This window comes from Argopecten irradians, chromosome 7 (genome assembly GCF_041381155.1).
Source record: "Argopecten irradians isolate NY chromosome 7, Ai_NY, whole genome shotgun sequence".
Taxonomy (NCBI): domain Eukaryota; kingdom Metazoa; phylum Mollusca; class Bivalvia; order Pectinida; family Pectinidae; genus Argopecten; species Argopecten irradians.
Window position 1 is genome coordinate 8,118,706 of NC_091140.1, and position 15,073 is coordinate 8,133,778.

The following is a 15,073-nucleotide window of genomic DNA, read 5'->3' on the forward strand; positions in this document are numbered from 1 at the left end:
AAGAATACTGACAATATGTTTTAAAAATTCACTTTTTATTCACTTTTATCATCATGAACACAATAAACAATTACAAAAGATCAACATACATTTACTTGTATATATATACATGTATACAGAACAGAGATAAGTTTTCAAAGCAATAATGTTGACATCAGATATTCTGTCTAATTAGCAATTAACGTACCAGTATTGCTTCAAATCGCGGTTGTAAAAGAGCTCATTGTAATAAATGAGTAACAATTATCCTTATTCGCCATGTTTTGGGAAAATCATTACATTATAGATCCGTGTACTGGACCTACATACTGGAAATATGGGTAAGGGGATTGTGGATAGCTACCACTCAGATTTACATTGGTTTCATTTTGGTTATGCATGATCATTTAATGAATTGTCTCCACGATTATTCATGGAAATGTTAGCACGTACATAAGTTAGGCCTATCTTCGTTGTTAAATACCATTGCTGAACTTTTGGCTATGTAAATGTAAAATTGTATGTGTCCTGAGCGGTGATGAAGATATCTAATTACATTGTTTAAATAATTATTGAAAAGCTTTTCAAATAATAATAAAAACAATATGTTGATGGCATTTATGGTTTGCACAACCATCCATATACAGTGTATCAAAACCTACAAGCAAATGCCCAGCCAACCTCACACTATAGACATACAAGATAAAATGATGTAAACAATTTAAAATGGCAGTCATAGAGATAATCTTTATTGACTATAAATCCTTACATTATATACTACAAATAGACATGAATTTCGTAAATAGGCGTAAACTACCAATTAAGACATTGATCTTTCAAATTTGAATGTCATTGTGAAGTTCCTATATCAGTATAAATGTGTACCGTGGAATGTTCGTGTATATTTTCATTCATATTTCGAAACCTAAACCAATTGACATCTCTAAATACATATTACATTATTAGGATATCTTTATTTATTTGTGGTGTCCATTCTAGACGGTAAGTTATAGAGAAATCATGAAAATAACAAGTTTCTATTCAAGATTTAAAAAAAAATGTTTAAAAGCTCGAAACAATTAAAGGAAGTACATATTGACAATTGATGTTATACAGATTATTGCAACATGGAATAAGAGACATTAACTCAATGACATCTCATGAATCTCACTAAAGCTGCCACAGTAAGTCAATGGTATCTCATGAAACTCACTAAAGTTGCCACAGTAAGTCAATGACATCTCATGAATCTCACAAAAGCTGCCACGGTAAGTCAATGGTATCTCATGAAACTCACTAAAGTTGCCACAGTAAGTCAATGGTATCTCATGAATCTCACTAAAGTTGCCACAATAAGTCAATGACATCTCATGAATCTCACTAAAGTTGCCACAGTAAGTCAATGACATCTCATGAATCTCACTAAAGCTGCCACAGTAAGTCAATGGTATCTCATGAATCTCACAAAAGCTGCCACGGTAAGTCAATGGCATCTCATGAATCTCACAAAAGCTGCCACGGTAAGTCAATGGCATCTCATGAATCTCACTAAAGCTGCCACGGTAAGTCAATGACATCTCATGAATCTCACTAAAGTTGCCACAGTAAGTCAATGGTATCTCATGAAACTCACTAAAGCTGCCACGGTAAGTCAATGGCATCTCATGAATCTCAATAAAGCTGCCAAGGTAAGTCAATGGCATCTCATGAATCTCACAAAAGCTGCCAAGGTAAGTCAATGGCATCTCATGAAACTCACTAAAGCTGCCACGGTAAGTCAATGGCTCTCATGAATCTCAATAAAGCTGCCAAGGTAAAGGCAATGGCATCCCATGAATCTCAATAAAGCTGCCACAGTAAGTCAATGGCATCTCATGAAATTCACAAAAGCTGCCATGGTAAGTCAATGGCATCTCATGAAATTCACAAAAGCTGCCAAGGTAAGTCAATGGCATCTCATGAATCTCACAAAAGCTGCCAAGGTAAGTCAATGGCATCTCATGAAACTCACTAAAGCTGCCACGGTAAGTCAATGGCATCTCATGAATCTCAATAAAGCTGCCAAGGTAAGTCAATGGCATCTCATGAATCTCACAAAAGCTGCCACGGTAAGTCAATGGCATCTCATGAAATTCACAAAAGCTGCCACGGTAAGTCAATGCTCTCATGAATCTCAATAAAGCTGCCAAGGTAAGGCAATGGCTCTCATGAATCTCAATAAAGCTGCCACAGTAAGTCAATGGCATCTCATGAATCTCACAAAAGCTGCCAAGGTAAGTCAATGGCATCTCATGAATCTCACAAAAGCTGCCAAGGTAAGTCAATGGCATCTCATGAATCTCACTAAAGCTGCCAAGGTAAGTCAATGGCATCTCATGAAACTCACTAAAGCTGCCACGGTAAGTCAATGGCTCTCATGAATCTCAATAAAGCTGCCAAGGTAAGGCAATGGCATCTCATGTAATTCACAAAAGCTGCCACGGTAAGTCAATGGCATCTCATGAATCTCACTAAAACTGCCACAATAAGTCAATGACATCTCATGAATCTCACTAAAACTGCCACAATAAGTCAATGACATCTCATGAATATCACTAAAGTTGCCACAATAAGTCAATGGCATCTAATGAATCTTACCAATCCTACCACATTACCGGTTTAGCTAGGTCAGACCATCTCGATGATATTGAGTCCATAACACCTGAGCCCCGTTCCATCAATGTTCTATACACTTTAAACTTTACACGTGTTCTTAACTTAAAAGAGTAAGGCAGTCGGTTTTTTACTTAAATCTCCCCCTTAACGTATGCAATGTTTTTCGATGGAGACTTTAAGCTAAGGAATTCCTTAACGTTAAGGATCATTGATGCAACTAGAGCTATAACGTATCATTGTATTGAATACGCCCTTTGAGTCCATAGCACCAGACCTTCGACATAACCGTATTGAATATGTCCTTTCGGACTACCTCACTGATATTGAGTCTCTAGCATCAGTACTCTTGTACTATTGTATTGAAAACACCCCTTCGGACTACCTCACTGCTATCCAGTCCACATGTTTTCATGGCATCCATGATCCTTCTGATTGTCGCCTTGCTGCCCTCTGCCTTTTTCCATGTCGAAAACATGTGCAGGAATTTCACAATCATTGTTTCTCTCTGATATTGAATGTTGATCAAGGATATGTCTGTACTTCCGAGTCCCAGCAGAATGAAAAATTCAAAATACTCCTTACCAAGTACCTTGGACAGTCCCAGCATTTCTACCTCTGTCGGACATCGATCAAGTATTTCAGATGCCAACTGATATTCTGTAAATAGCAATGGCATAAATTACAAAGGGTAACCATATCGTGACCTATCAATCAATTAGAATTCATTTAAGTAAAACGATTCAGAATATTCATGTTTAAAGTATTATTTTCCAAACATTTAGCTCATCGGAGAAGTCGATTTCCATCATGAATACTTTAGGGCTCATGACTCTTTGTTGACGAAGGATATGGATGACATGCTTATTTTCAGATGTTTTTCTACATTGTTCATTGTTTTATTATATTTTTGTTTTTAGGTATATAATATAAAATACAAAAATAAATACAATGATAGCACCTTTTGATTCATGCACACCGAAAGAACAAAAAAGATTAAAGCCTTTGTCAGGGGTACGAATAAAATGCTTTGCTTTCCGATCATTAACGATGGTGAAACATCTCTACTCGTCTATATTTAGATTATCTTAGATACAAGTTAATTTCCTACCTTCCTCATATTCATCTTGTATCTGAAAAAAAAAAGTCATTTAAAACATCAATATAAACAGACATATAAATTTCAATAAATAAACATGGAAGAAGGCATTTTATGAAATGAATGAGTTACATACCGGCGGCCTTTCTTCTGAGAACCATGGCCGTAACTCGTGTTTATGGATGAAGTGTTTATCTTTCTTGGATGACGAACAGCAAGGTAAAAGCTTGCGCTGATCTAGTTCCGTTTTAGGAAGTGTGACGTCCCTATCAGATACAGTTGGTTTGCAATGTAGATGGTATGTGAATCTGAAATCCCTGTGAGCATACATCTCCAAGATGTCCCGGAGTGCTCCCTCCACAAACAACCTAACCCTCAATCCGGCGCCAGGCTCGATATTTGGGATTGGAGTCTGTTTAAATAAAGTTATCTTGATGATATTCCTGCCACAGCTGATGACAACTGACCACACAGGGTCAATACTGAAAATCCCAAACCCTCTTCCCAAACAGATCTCCTCTTCTGTTTTAAGAATATGGTATTTTTCAATGCATGCAGCCAGAAGTATATCATACACCTGAATAGGAACACCCTTATTTAGAAAGACGAGACACAGGGTTCTTGTTCGTACTGCATATCTGTCCGTCATTTTTCGAGGAAAAGACATTAATTGGCCAGACAATAGGGACGGAACGACATAGGTTTCTTCGGGTGTGGTCCTGTCCAATACGTCTAGGCCTCTACCGACTTGCACATAATCAGTGGCTGGTTCCTCTTGATTTGGCTTAACGATCAATCCTAGTCGCTCCATGAAAGCAAGAATGACTGACTTGTATTTCCAAAATCTCATTCCTTTATCTTGATTCCATGCAATCTGTAGATACTCCATGTCTAAGGTGGCAGATTGTCTGTACATCTTCCACAAGAAGTTGGCTCGCTTGTCTTTACGACCAACGAATTTTGGCACAGTGATGATTTTCCGAAACGCCTGAGCAATCCATTGGGGATCAAGAATAACTGTTTTCGCCAAAATTGAATCAAGACTTTCTGTTTCTTCTCCAAAATATAAAATGCAGCCAGTGTAGTGGAGATACCTGTGAGAACAGAAGTATGATTATTGAAGAATATATAATGAACATATTGTGGTTAAATAATTTCATTCTCTATTATATATATACTGAATAAGACAAAACAATCTCTAAACACACTTACTTTAGGAACATGTGTATTTCTGTCTCATCTTTGACTTCCACTTCGCATGTTCTACCAAGAGCGACAACATCCGCAAATGACATGACCTTTTCGCCAGTTTCTTTCAGTCGCATCAGTTCTCTTTCCAGAGCCAGCCACCGTGCAGGTAGTTCCTTCTCCCACTGTGACTGTGACGGTGCCACCTCTAAAATGGCGTCCCATAGCTGTCCGATTCCCACGTGATTCCTGACTTTGTTGTTAACTTCCAGAAACCCATAAATATGACTTTTAATTGCCTGAATGTCTGCCATCCCGCATAGTTTTTCTTCAAATTTGCCAAGTTTCTGTTCGATCTCATCATCCTAATTAAAGATAATGCGATGAATAAAACCCAATCCATGTACGTCTTGACACGAAAGCAGTGCATGCCATCCATATGAAAACTTGCAGCAGATCATATACATACCGACTAATATCTCTTATAGTAGTCCATTACCCTATCATATGCAACGTGTCGATTACAATAAATATGAAGTTACTTTTATACTAAAGCACATTAATTTTCAATAATACTATATAGTTATATTCCTTTATAGTATATGTACTTGTAAACCGGTAATAACAATACAATTCATTTTTGAACACACAAAGTTGAAAATAATTCACTAAAGATTATTTGATTAGTAAAGAACAAACATTTGGATATGGTAAATCGTGTGAATTCCATTGTAGGTTTAGGCTTTCTATACTTACCGTTCCAGATAGTTTATCGAGACGAGTTCCTACCAGGATAATTGGTGGTGTGGCGAGGGAGCAATGGTCATTTTTCTTGCATCTTTTCTCTGAGCAATTAACAGCGGAGCGAATCCAGTATTTGATTCTTTCTATAAAACCAGAAAAGTTGTAATGGTATAGGATATGCAAGATACATAAAAGATACAAAAGAGCATAAAAGATAAATTATTAGTGTTAACAATTGATAAGACGGAATTATCTTGACATAAGACGGAATTATCTTGACACTTCCGTTACAAGTGTAAAATTGCTGGCCTTGATAATGTTTGACGCATGACCTGTCTTCACCCGATGCTCATAATAATGAATACATGCAAATTTAAGATACAAATTTACGCCTTCGTACATTCTTTTGAGATTTAGGATTTCTTCGTGTGCACCTATTTATAAAAAGTATCAGCCTGTAGCTTTAGCTTTCACTGTAGATACAGATACAGCAAACATTGACATACTTATTGCGACATCGGATGCCTCCTGTGTGCCCTCGATACACTCTTCTAGGTTATAAATCACTAAGAATATGGCATCACTGCTGAGGAAGATGTGATGGGTACTGTAGTACGACTCCTCTCCGCCAAAGTCCCACAATGATAGATAGGCTTGGTTGGTATTTGGATCATCCGTACTGTCTGTCACGTCAATCAGTCCTCTTAGATCGTTTGCCCAGTGTTCATATCTGTCTTCGTTAGTCCCTATGGCTTCCAGTAAAGTATTCTTCTCTGTTGTATCATCCGCTGCCACTGGCGATTTCGGCTTTGGGAGTTGTGATTGTGTCTCATGGTGTACTTCGTTTTTAAGTACGGTGTCTTCAGTTTCAGTAGTGATCTTTTGATATTCTGAAAGGAAATGAATCATGTATATAATCTCGATAACGTTATAAACCAGTAATGCGAACCTAATAATTAAAGTTCCCGAAGGCCATGCTGACACCTGGTAATTTGAACCCTTACAAGTCCGGGTTTTTTTCTTTTCCATCAGGCCAAAAAAATAATATGTCTGTTTAGGGTTACCCGACCGACCCTATTTTTTTTACCCCCGACCGTAATTTTTCCCCACTTTTCTACAAAAAAATTAAAGTCGGGATTCAGAGTGAAAGACACTTAAAAAAAGAAAGAAAATCCTCCCGACCTGCCGACCTTTTTTTTTTTTTTTTTTTTTTTGGCTAATGTAACCCTAAACAGACATATCAACATGACATTTATTCAAAGAGCAATGTCGATCCTTAATTTCACTGCATATATATAAGATATGCTATATACTCTATAAGCTATCTTACATAATATATGAGATATCTAATATATTTTTTTAATTAATCCTATATAAGATATCATATATATTATATTAGATATCTCATTTAAGTTATCTATATAAGATATAATTGAAATCTCGTTGCTATATACGATGTCTTATAAAGGAACGAGATTTCAACAAAGGCCCAGAAATAAAGTCTCCATACCCGGAAGTCATAGAGAGCTGTATATTATACTACTACTCGTTCAGCCAGACTCTTGTTGGCTTCGCATGCTACGCCATTATCAAGGGTTTGGTTGAACGAGACAAAAGTATTCATGTATAAGTCACCATTTTAGCCAATATATTTATTGTCGCTATGTTCGAATTGACAACTTGAGTGATGGGAATTAACTGCTTCTGTGTTTTCAATACATCGTTGAATACAACCAAACAGCGGTTGATTCTCCCTTTCAGTGCCATCTCTGTCATTGCGAACGATTCTAAGATGTGGTCCGAAGTGCTCCGAATGATGCTCGAGGGGGGAATTAGTTTCTGGTTTTAAATGCTACGAAATCTCATTCTATATAAGATATCTTATATAGCAACGAGATTTCAATTATATAAGATATCTTATATATCAATTAAGATTTCTTATTTACGATATAAAATATCTTATATAGAAAATGAAATAAGATATCTTATATACGATATGAGATATCTTATATAAATATACAAGATATCTTATTTAATTTCTATATGAGATATCTTATATAGATATCTTAAATAATATATGAGATATCTTATATAATCTATAAGATATCTTATATACTTTATAAGATATCTTATAAAGATATAAGATGTAAGATGTAAGATATCATATATATATATGATTATATAAGATATCTTATATAATTCGATTAAATACGGGATAGGCCTTGCTCCTTCAATAAATGTTAAATTAGCTTGCCATAATTTTTGTTTTTGTTAGGCTTCATTTAAAACATGAAATCTAGAGAAGGATATGAAATATATAAGCATGAACATCTATATATCATAAGCAACACCAAAAGCAACGATGTACGATTGTAAGTACAAGGACATCATTATATGGACTAAAACCGGGCCTTACCTTACGATTTAGACATATCTTTACATCTTATCAGAATACTGCATAACTTTCTAATGCCAATTTTATCAAGAATTAACGTGAAATGTGAGCAGTCAGGAAATCACTAACCTCAATACATTAAACTAACAAATGCTGTTTAAGAAGCTTTAACAAAAAGGCAAAAATCACGTACAAACTTAGGTTTAAGATACCTGATTCCATAGGTAATCACGTTATATCAAGCACTAGCTTAAGGTTGCATTCTGATAGTTATTATCTTCAATACTTTGACAAAGGATTACATTTGAATTAAGCAACTTATTGTGAATAATTACCATAACCGAACAGTTGAAATAGGGAGTTGTGATTAATTATCGGAAACCTAATAAATCATAAATAAACAGAGATCGATTAATCAGACTATTAATAATGGCAAACATTTATAATTCGAAATAAGGCAAACAAACCTGATGTTGTCTCGAGATCCGTATTCACCTCCGCGAGTTCAAAGTCATGTTCTTCTGTATTGTCAGCTATTTTATTTTTGAGCAGTACTTGTTGGATTCTTGATTTGACATTCTGTGTTTCTTTGTTCGCTTCCAGCTTTATTCGTTTCTTTGTGTCCATATCAATGAGGAATCGTTGTATGAATATATCTACGCCATCAGTACTAGATATGGCCTCCATAACGTTATCGTCCTCATCCAATAAGCGATGACACAATGTGCTTTTCCCGACTCCTTCCTGACCCACTATAATTATCCTGATATTTCGAGCTTTTTCAGTACGGTCCTGGAGGGTTTTTATATAATGCTGGATTTTCTCTACGCTGAGTCGAGTGGAATCGTCTGAAATTGATAAATATTATAAATTAAGACTTGGCAACATGGTTTTATGAATGTACCACAGACCGATAGAGAGCTTGAACATATTGTATCACATACAAAGCCAATGGATTTCACTTACGTATCTCCAGTACTCCTTTCGAGTGACCAAATATAACAGCTCCTTTCAGATCCGCGATGTCTGATTCAAACAACGTATGGACTGTGATCTTTGGAAAGGCTCGGCGGACTTCGTTCTGTAAGAACGCGGATGAAGAATATCCTCCAATCATTATAATCGAGATCACATCCTCTAACAGTTTACGTTGAAGGGAATCCAGCAACAAACTTATAACATCCCGGGCACACGCCATAAACATTCCTTCAATCACTTCAAAATCGATGTGAACTTTTCCGTCTTCAATTTTCACCTTGCCGTCAAAGTCTGCGTCATCCAGAACACCCGGAATGGTCTTTCCCGCTATCCTCTTGTTTACGGGCTTGGCATCTTTGTACCTAATAGGAAGCTGGAAGACAACCGTTTCCCTGGAACCTGGCTTAATTCGCCGCTTTTTGTATTCGATCTCTTTCATTAAGGATGTGACGTCATCATGTGCCGACAAATCCTCTACCCCCAGGACAGTCTCGATAAGACTCATGATGCCCTTGTTAAGGATTTGACCGCCTGTTGTAACTGTGATCCGGTTTGTAGCATTCACCTTTCCATTATCGCCATCACATGTTGACAGATCAACCGACATACCTGGTTGCAAGAAAGGTAAAAACTTAGAAATTACTACTCACTCACTGATCAGGGTCATGTGATCAATATGTGATATCATAACAGAAAGTACGAACACTATACTAGTGGACATTCTCAGGGTATTAAGACTTTCCTCCACCACAAAAAACTTCGAATTTTCAAAGACTGGACGAAAATAAAGAAAAACAAAAGTAAAAAAAAAAAAACACTAGTTTTTATCAACTAGAAAAGGACATATTTTTTGTTTGGTTGATGTTTGAATAGACAATATATCGATCAATGATTATAATGTGAAACATTCTATTTCCATTTATTTCAATTGCATTTGTTGAAATACATGAACTATTAGATTCGTACTTTAAATATTGTGTATGAGGTACGGTTACTACATCATTGAAAACATCCACGAGCATTTGTCGTTTAATTGCGTCCCAAAGCTAATATAAATACGTACATGCAGCATCAACGATGAGGAACTTTCCACCCGGTTTAAAAGCTCTTCCCCTAAACATGGAGGAGCACTTTAAGTAGGTCAAGGCCGCGTTCATCTTTGTTAGAACTGTTACGTTTTGTGTCATGCCAGCCTATTATCAAACACAATGAAGATGGAAATGCAAACAATGGTATTTAAAGATAGCATCCTTTCGAAATATGCTCCTGTTAAGTTCACTACTACTTACAGTGTTGTTTCTTAGAAAACAAAGTTATAAGCACAAGGCAGTGAATTTTGTATAAACGCAAAGCTCATAAGTATACATTGCAGGTTACAAACATAAAACATGTTCGTGGAGAATAAAAGACCTATCTTTAGGCAATACTCTAACTTGACTATTGACATGACACTTCAGTTGAATGGTCCCGATTTCTGGAAACAAACTGACTTAAGTAATTCTTTTACATATAGGTTACATAAGGAGAAAACTTAAGTTTTAAGTTTAGTCTGTACTTTTCTTTCGATAAATCGGAGTTAGAACACGTACCTGGGTTGCGGCTTCCATAATGAATGTTTCGTTGTATGAGTATTGGGTCAGAATGGCCCAGCTGATGTCCTCGTCAGCTAAGTTGTTGAGCCGGGCGCAAAGCTTCTCGCACAAGTTCTCACGTAAGTATCGCATCGCCATACTAAACAAATCCATCGCAAGAAGACCTTTCTTTCCCGTGCTGTCATTCATAGTACTAGTATGATCCATCTCCTGGAATAGAAACTCGGACTTAACGAGAGTCTTTTGTTAAAATAAGATATAAGTAATCAAATGAATGTAAAAATAAGCAAAGAGTAATCAAAGCATCTTTTAATGTCTGGTCGATTTAAAGCACATGTTATGTGGAATTATAAAAATGGTTTCAGAAAGACACGTGAGTCAGAGGACGTTACACTTAAAACTAACGAATATCAGTATTACAATAATTGCATCATAAATTGACAACCATTCTGGGATTTCATAGATTCTGGAAATCAGCAAAAGATAATGACGTTAAATTTTACGTAAACCATCATTAATGTTAAAATATAAGAAAATGAAGGCAAAGCCAAAATCCTCCTTACATGCAAATTAGTTTTGTTTTGAATAAGAATACCTGATCTCCAGTAATTCACTCATCTTTAATTATACATTATCTCAGATTTATCATATTTTAATACATATGCATATTGATTTCATTTCCCCTTTTAAGGACCCGAAATAAACTTCTTATAATAAAACAAGAATACACAATATGGTTTGTCGTCATTGTTACATGAACGAACAACAGAAATGAGAAACCAGCAGCTATATTCAAAAAACAATTTAATTATATATACAATATTATACAGAGATGGTTTACAATATCTAAAGTAATTGGTGGTGGTACAAGAGAAATACGATGATTTAAAGTGTTACTTATCTGTATGCGAATGTCCTGGTATAATCCTTGATCCTTCCAGGTTTCAAATTAATAATAATCACAAATCCACGAGGAAAATGAATGTCCACAGATGATTTGTAAAGTTCCAGGCAATATGAATAAATCCACACAAAATGTTGTAATAATCCACAGATAAAGTCACAATAGCTCTCCCAATAGAATCTAATATGGCACTGTACAATTCTTGATATGTCTCATTACAGGTCTCATTACAGTTCTGATTAGCTAAACCCTAATTCAAGAACATTGGAGAACCTTCTACTTCTAGAAATATCTAACTAAAAACAGTAAACAAATAAAAACACAGAACTTTCTGGAAATAGATCATTCTAGACCTCTACTTATAATCAACATGTTTACAAACATAATTGTTTATACATGATAATATTCTAGAAAGTTCTACAACCTATATTAATGATATGACCTTTATAGGATGTATTGATAATAAAGCTATAGGAGTTATCTCCCTTATCTCATAACTACATGTATTTAGTGTCATACATAACATCATATCAATCCAATTTTACAATCACTGATTAGGATCGTAGTAGACAGAGGACGTTAGCCCCCCAGTAACGGTAGCTACCTGGGCTTTACTTACCTTGTACTGTGGAAATGTTTTGAAGAGGAACCAGCGATCAGCCTCCTCCCCCAGGCTGATATAATGGTCCTCTGCGGAGTAGCCGAAGGAGTGAAAAGTGCCATCTGGACGACACAGAATGGCACTGGACGTCTTCAGGGCAGTGTATCTACCAGAGGAATGCCAGGAACACGTACCAATCTTTAACGGATTCTGTGTGAAGTCTTCGTGGAAGGAGTAAGCATATCCTGAGAATGCATACCCTACTTTGATGGCAACCACCAGTTTAGGCTTCCTCTCCATGATTAACTAGAATGTTAAACATCCATGATCAACATAATAAAAATTACTATTCAAAAGATAGGCTATGTCGCATATCGATCATTTGTATAATACATGTACGTATAACAAGGAAATGAGAAGTAGTATTGAGATTATAGTTGTCCTGTTTATAACAAGAACAACTAAGCTAAAATGACAATTATCTATGAGGCATTTACCCTATACTTCACTAATTTAGCGTTGCGAGTTTTTTTTATAATTGATGTATGTATACAAACCATAGACTCTTTTTCTGTGGATTTGTTTATTTCTATCTGGTTTAGATAGTAAATGATAACTTGACCGGCCAGGTGGTTGATCATTTCATTACCTCACGTTACATATTTATGTCAGAAATTTAACCAAAACAACCTTATGCTACACATTAATTTCATTTGTTGTCCTGAATTTCTTTCATTATATAACCTTATATTTTGTTCCCATAACTTCCCATATATAACCCCAACTTCGCTAGCCAAAGGTATTCATTACACACTTTCCGTATAAAAATCCTTGACTAGCGAAGTTAATGTAACCTGATCCCTTCATCCCCTAACTTCCTTTCTCTATAGTTCTACTAACTTCTATATTAAAATTTGCTAAGTTTTGGATCAATTTAGAAATTTTACTAATATAACTAATTATACAGCAGGATTTAAAATTTTAAAATCATATTCTTTGTCGAAATTTTTTTTACCAAGAATAATTCAAATGATGCGCAAGGTGAAAGGATGTTCTAGATAAATACCTGTATACCTTTTAACAAAACAGCATTAAAAAAACAACAACAAATCAAAGTAGTGAACAATCCATAGGCTTCATGCCTAATCTCCAACGTACTGATTAATAGCCATTTTCACATATTGTGCAAATAATATAGTTTGATTAAAAACAATGTTTTCTTTCTTGTGGAAATATGCTGTATTTGACAGGGGAAAGACCAATCAAGTCCAGACCAAATAATCTTTGTTTCCATTTACAACGTTTTTGTAAATCCAGAACTGTAGGTCAAAACTGGTACAGAAACCAGCATGTCAAAAAGTACATATTTTCATAAACTGAACAGGTTAAAATAATTACAGAAAAAAATTGATACTGGTGTAATTTCAGATCGATTCTAGAATGTTTTCGAATAATTTAAATAAAGTTATTTAAATAGAGTTATTTCCCCTAATAGTTCCGTTTTCAACAATGTCAAATACCAATCTATATATTGCTCCATGACGATACAAGATTAAGTTGTTTTTTTTCTAATACTAAATTAAACTGCCAATGAAATCAGATAAGCACGAGACACACTAAAATTATATAAATTATTTAATGCAATGAGATGTATGCACATGGATCGACTGACCCAACCCACCTGTTATTCTTTAGCCTACATGTGTGGCCTATCTGTCTCCAAGACATCTGTTCCAATCCTGAATTGGTCAAAATACCCACTGAAATATCATTCCGTTTCTATGAATTAAACATTGTACCTATATATACCCCATGACAAATCTACAAATGTCGCAGTCACTCAAATGTAACTTCCGGGATTTCCCGAGTATACAATTTGGTGTCTTAATTCTATATTTAGATATTTCAGTGACCTAAATTACACACATGAACACATTTCATAAACATATTCGTGTCGTCAAGCCTAAAGTATACCTGGATGTACCCAAAGTAAACAGCTACTCGTATGTAATATGAATAGAACAACGTCATGTAGATTTCATGGAGGTATTTTGATAAAACACAAGTTCGAATTGATGTCTTATCCATTACTTTCACTATACGTATGTTTTAAACATTAACCAAATAAACCAGAAAACTGACATCAGAGACGGCTCTGTCCCGGCTAACCTATAGTGACATTCAGTTAGGCTATAATACTTTTATCTTTTTCAGTAAGATGCTCCACCGCTGACAAATGGTATTTTTTCACTATAAAAAACGGGAGCAGACAATTCAATATTTTTCTTCAGTTGCAAAAGTTACTTATTACACTTTCTTTTTTATCTGTTTTATAGTGAAAAAATACCATTTGTCAGTGGTGGAACATCTTGAATAATTAGGTGAAGTTATCAAGTCCCGTAACTCTTGCAAATATTGACGGATTTTGACCAGCATCAAACCTATCCGAGATCTTATTAATAGTAAAGCAATACACTAAATTTCCTTGAAATTGGACAATAAATACTAAAGTTATTGAACGGAAACCAAAGATTTATCTGTTTTGACGATTCTAAAGTCCCGTAACTCTTGCAAATATTGGCGGATTTTGACCAGTACCGAACCCATCTAAGATCTCATTGATGTAAAGCAATATACCAAATTCGGTTGAAATCGGACCATAAAAATTCAAGTTATCGAGCGAAAACCATGGATATTTCTGTTCTGATGAATTTAAAGTCCCGTAACTCTTCAAATATTGATGGATTTTGACCAATATCGAACTCATCCGACATCACATTGATATAAAGCAATATACCAAATTTGGTTGAAAAAATACTTAAGTTATCGCACGGAAACTATTTCCGACAGCATTTTTTCTGTCTCTTTTTCTAGATTTTGTTTAGTGAGATAATACCATTAAATTTCAGCTGTACTAAATACATCTAGCCCAACACTGATT

General features: G+C 35.3%; 1 protein-coding gene across 4 annotated transcripts; it reads right to left on the bottom strand.

Moving 5' to 3' along the window:
• Window positions 1–18: 18 nt before the first annotated feature.
• On the bottom strand, window positions 19–14,241 carry LOC138327452 (uncharacterized). 4 transcript variants are annotated; one of them, XM_069273540.1, is made up of 12 exons: window positions 13,814–14,235; window positions 12,151–12,438; window positions 10,625–10,837; window positions 10,099–10,228; window positions 9,024–9,644; window positions 8,525–8,905; window positions 6,169–6,552; window positions 5,675–5,805; window positions 4,943–5,283; window positions 3,867–4,824; window positions 3,743–3,764; window positions 19–3,291 (listed from the first exon to the last, which is right to left on the bottom strand). In XM_069273540.1, exons 2-12 carry the CDS (start codon window positions 12,430–12,432, stop codon window positions 2,972–2,974), a joined length of 3,783 nt encoding a protein of 1,260 aa, XP_069129641.1. In that variant the 5' UTR covers window positions 12,433–12,438; window positions 13,814–14,235; the 3' UTR covers window positions 19–2,971. The 4 variants fall into 4 exon arrangements, with proteins under 4 accessions (XP_069129641.1, XP_069129642.1, XP_069129643.1 ...); XM_069273541.1 differs by lacking the exon at window positions 13,814–14,235 and having other exon boundaries at window positions 10,625–11,827; window positions 12,151–12,289; XM_069273542.1 differs by lacking the exon at window positions 13,814–14,235 and having other exon boundaries at window positions 10,625–11,561; window positions 12,151–12,287.
• Between the last annotated feature and the right edge of the window lie 832 nt (window positions 14,242–15,073).

What these genes read in the sequence shown, in the direction of transcription:
- LOC138327452 (XM_069273540.1), bottom strand. Translation starts at nt 12,432, where the DNA reads ATGGAGAGGAAGCCTAAACTGGTGGTTGCCATCAAAGTAGGGTATGCA. An exon ending in GGCATCCGATGTCGCAATAA is followed by an intron (nt 5,806 to 6,168) that starts GTATGTCAATGT and finishes CTGGTTTTATAG; the next exon opens with AAAGAATCAAATACTGGATT. An exon ending in TCTCAGAAGAAAGGCCGCCG is followed by an intron (nt 3,765 to 3,866) that starts GTATGTAACTCA and finishes TTTTTTTTTCAG; the next exon opens with ATACAAGATGAATATGAGGA.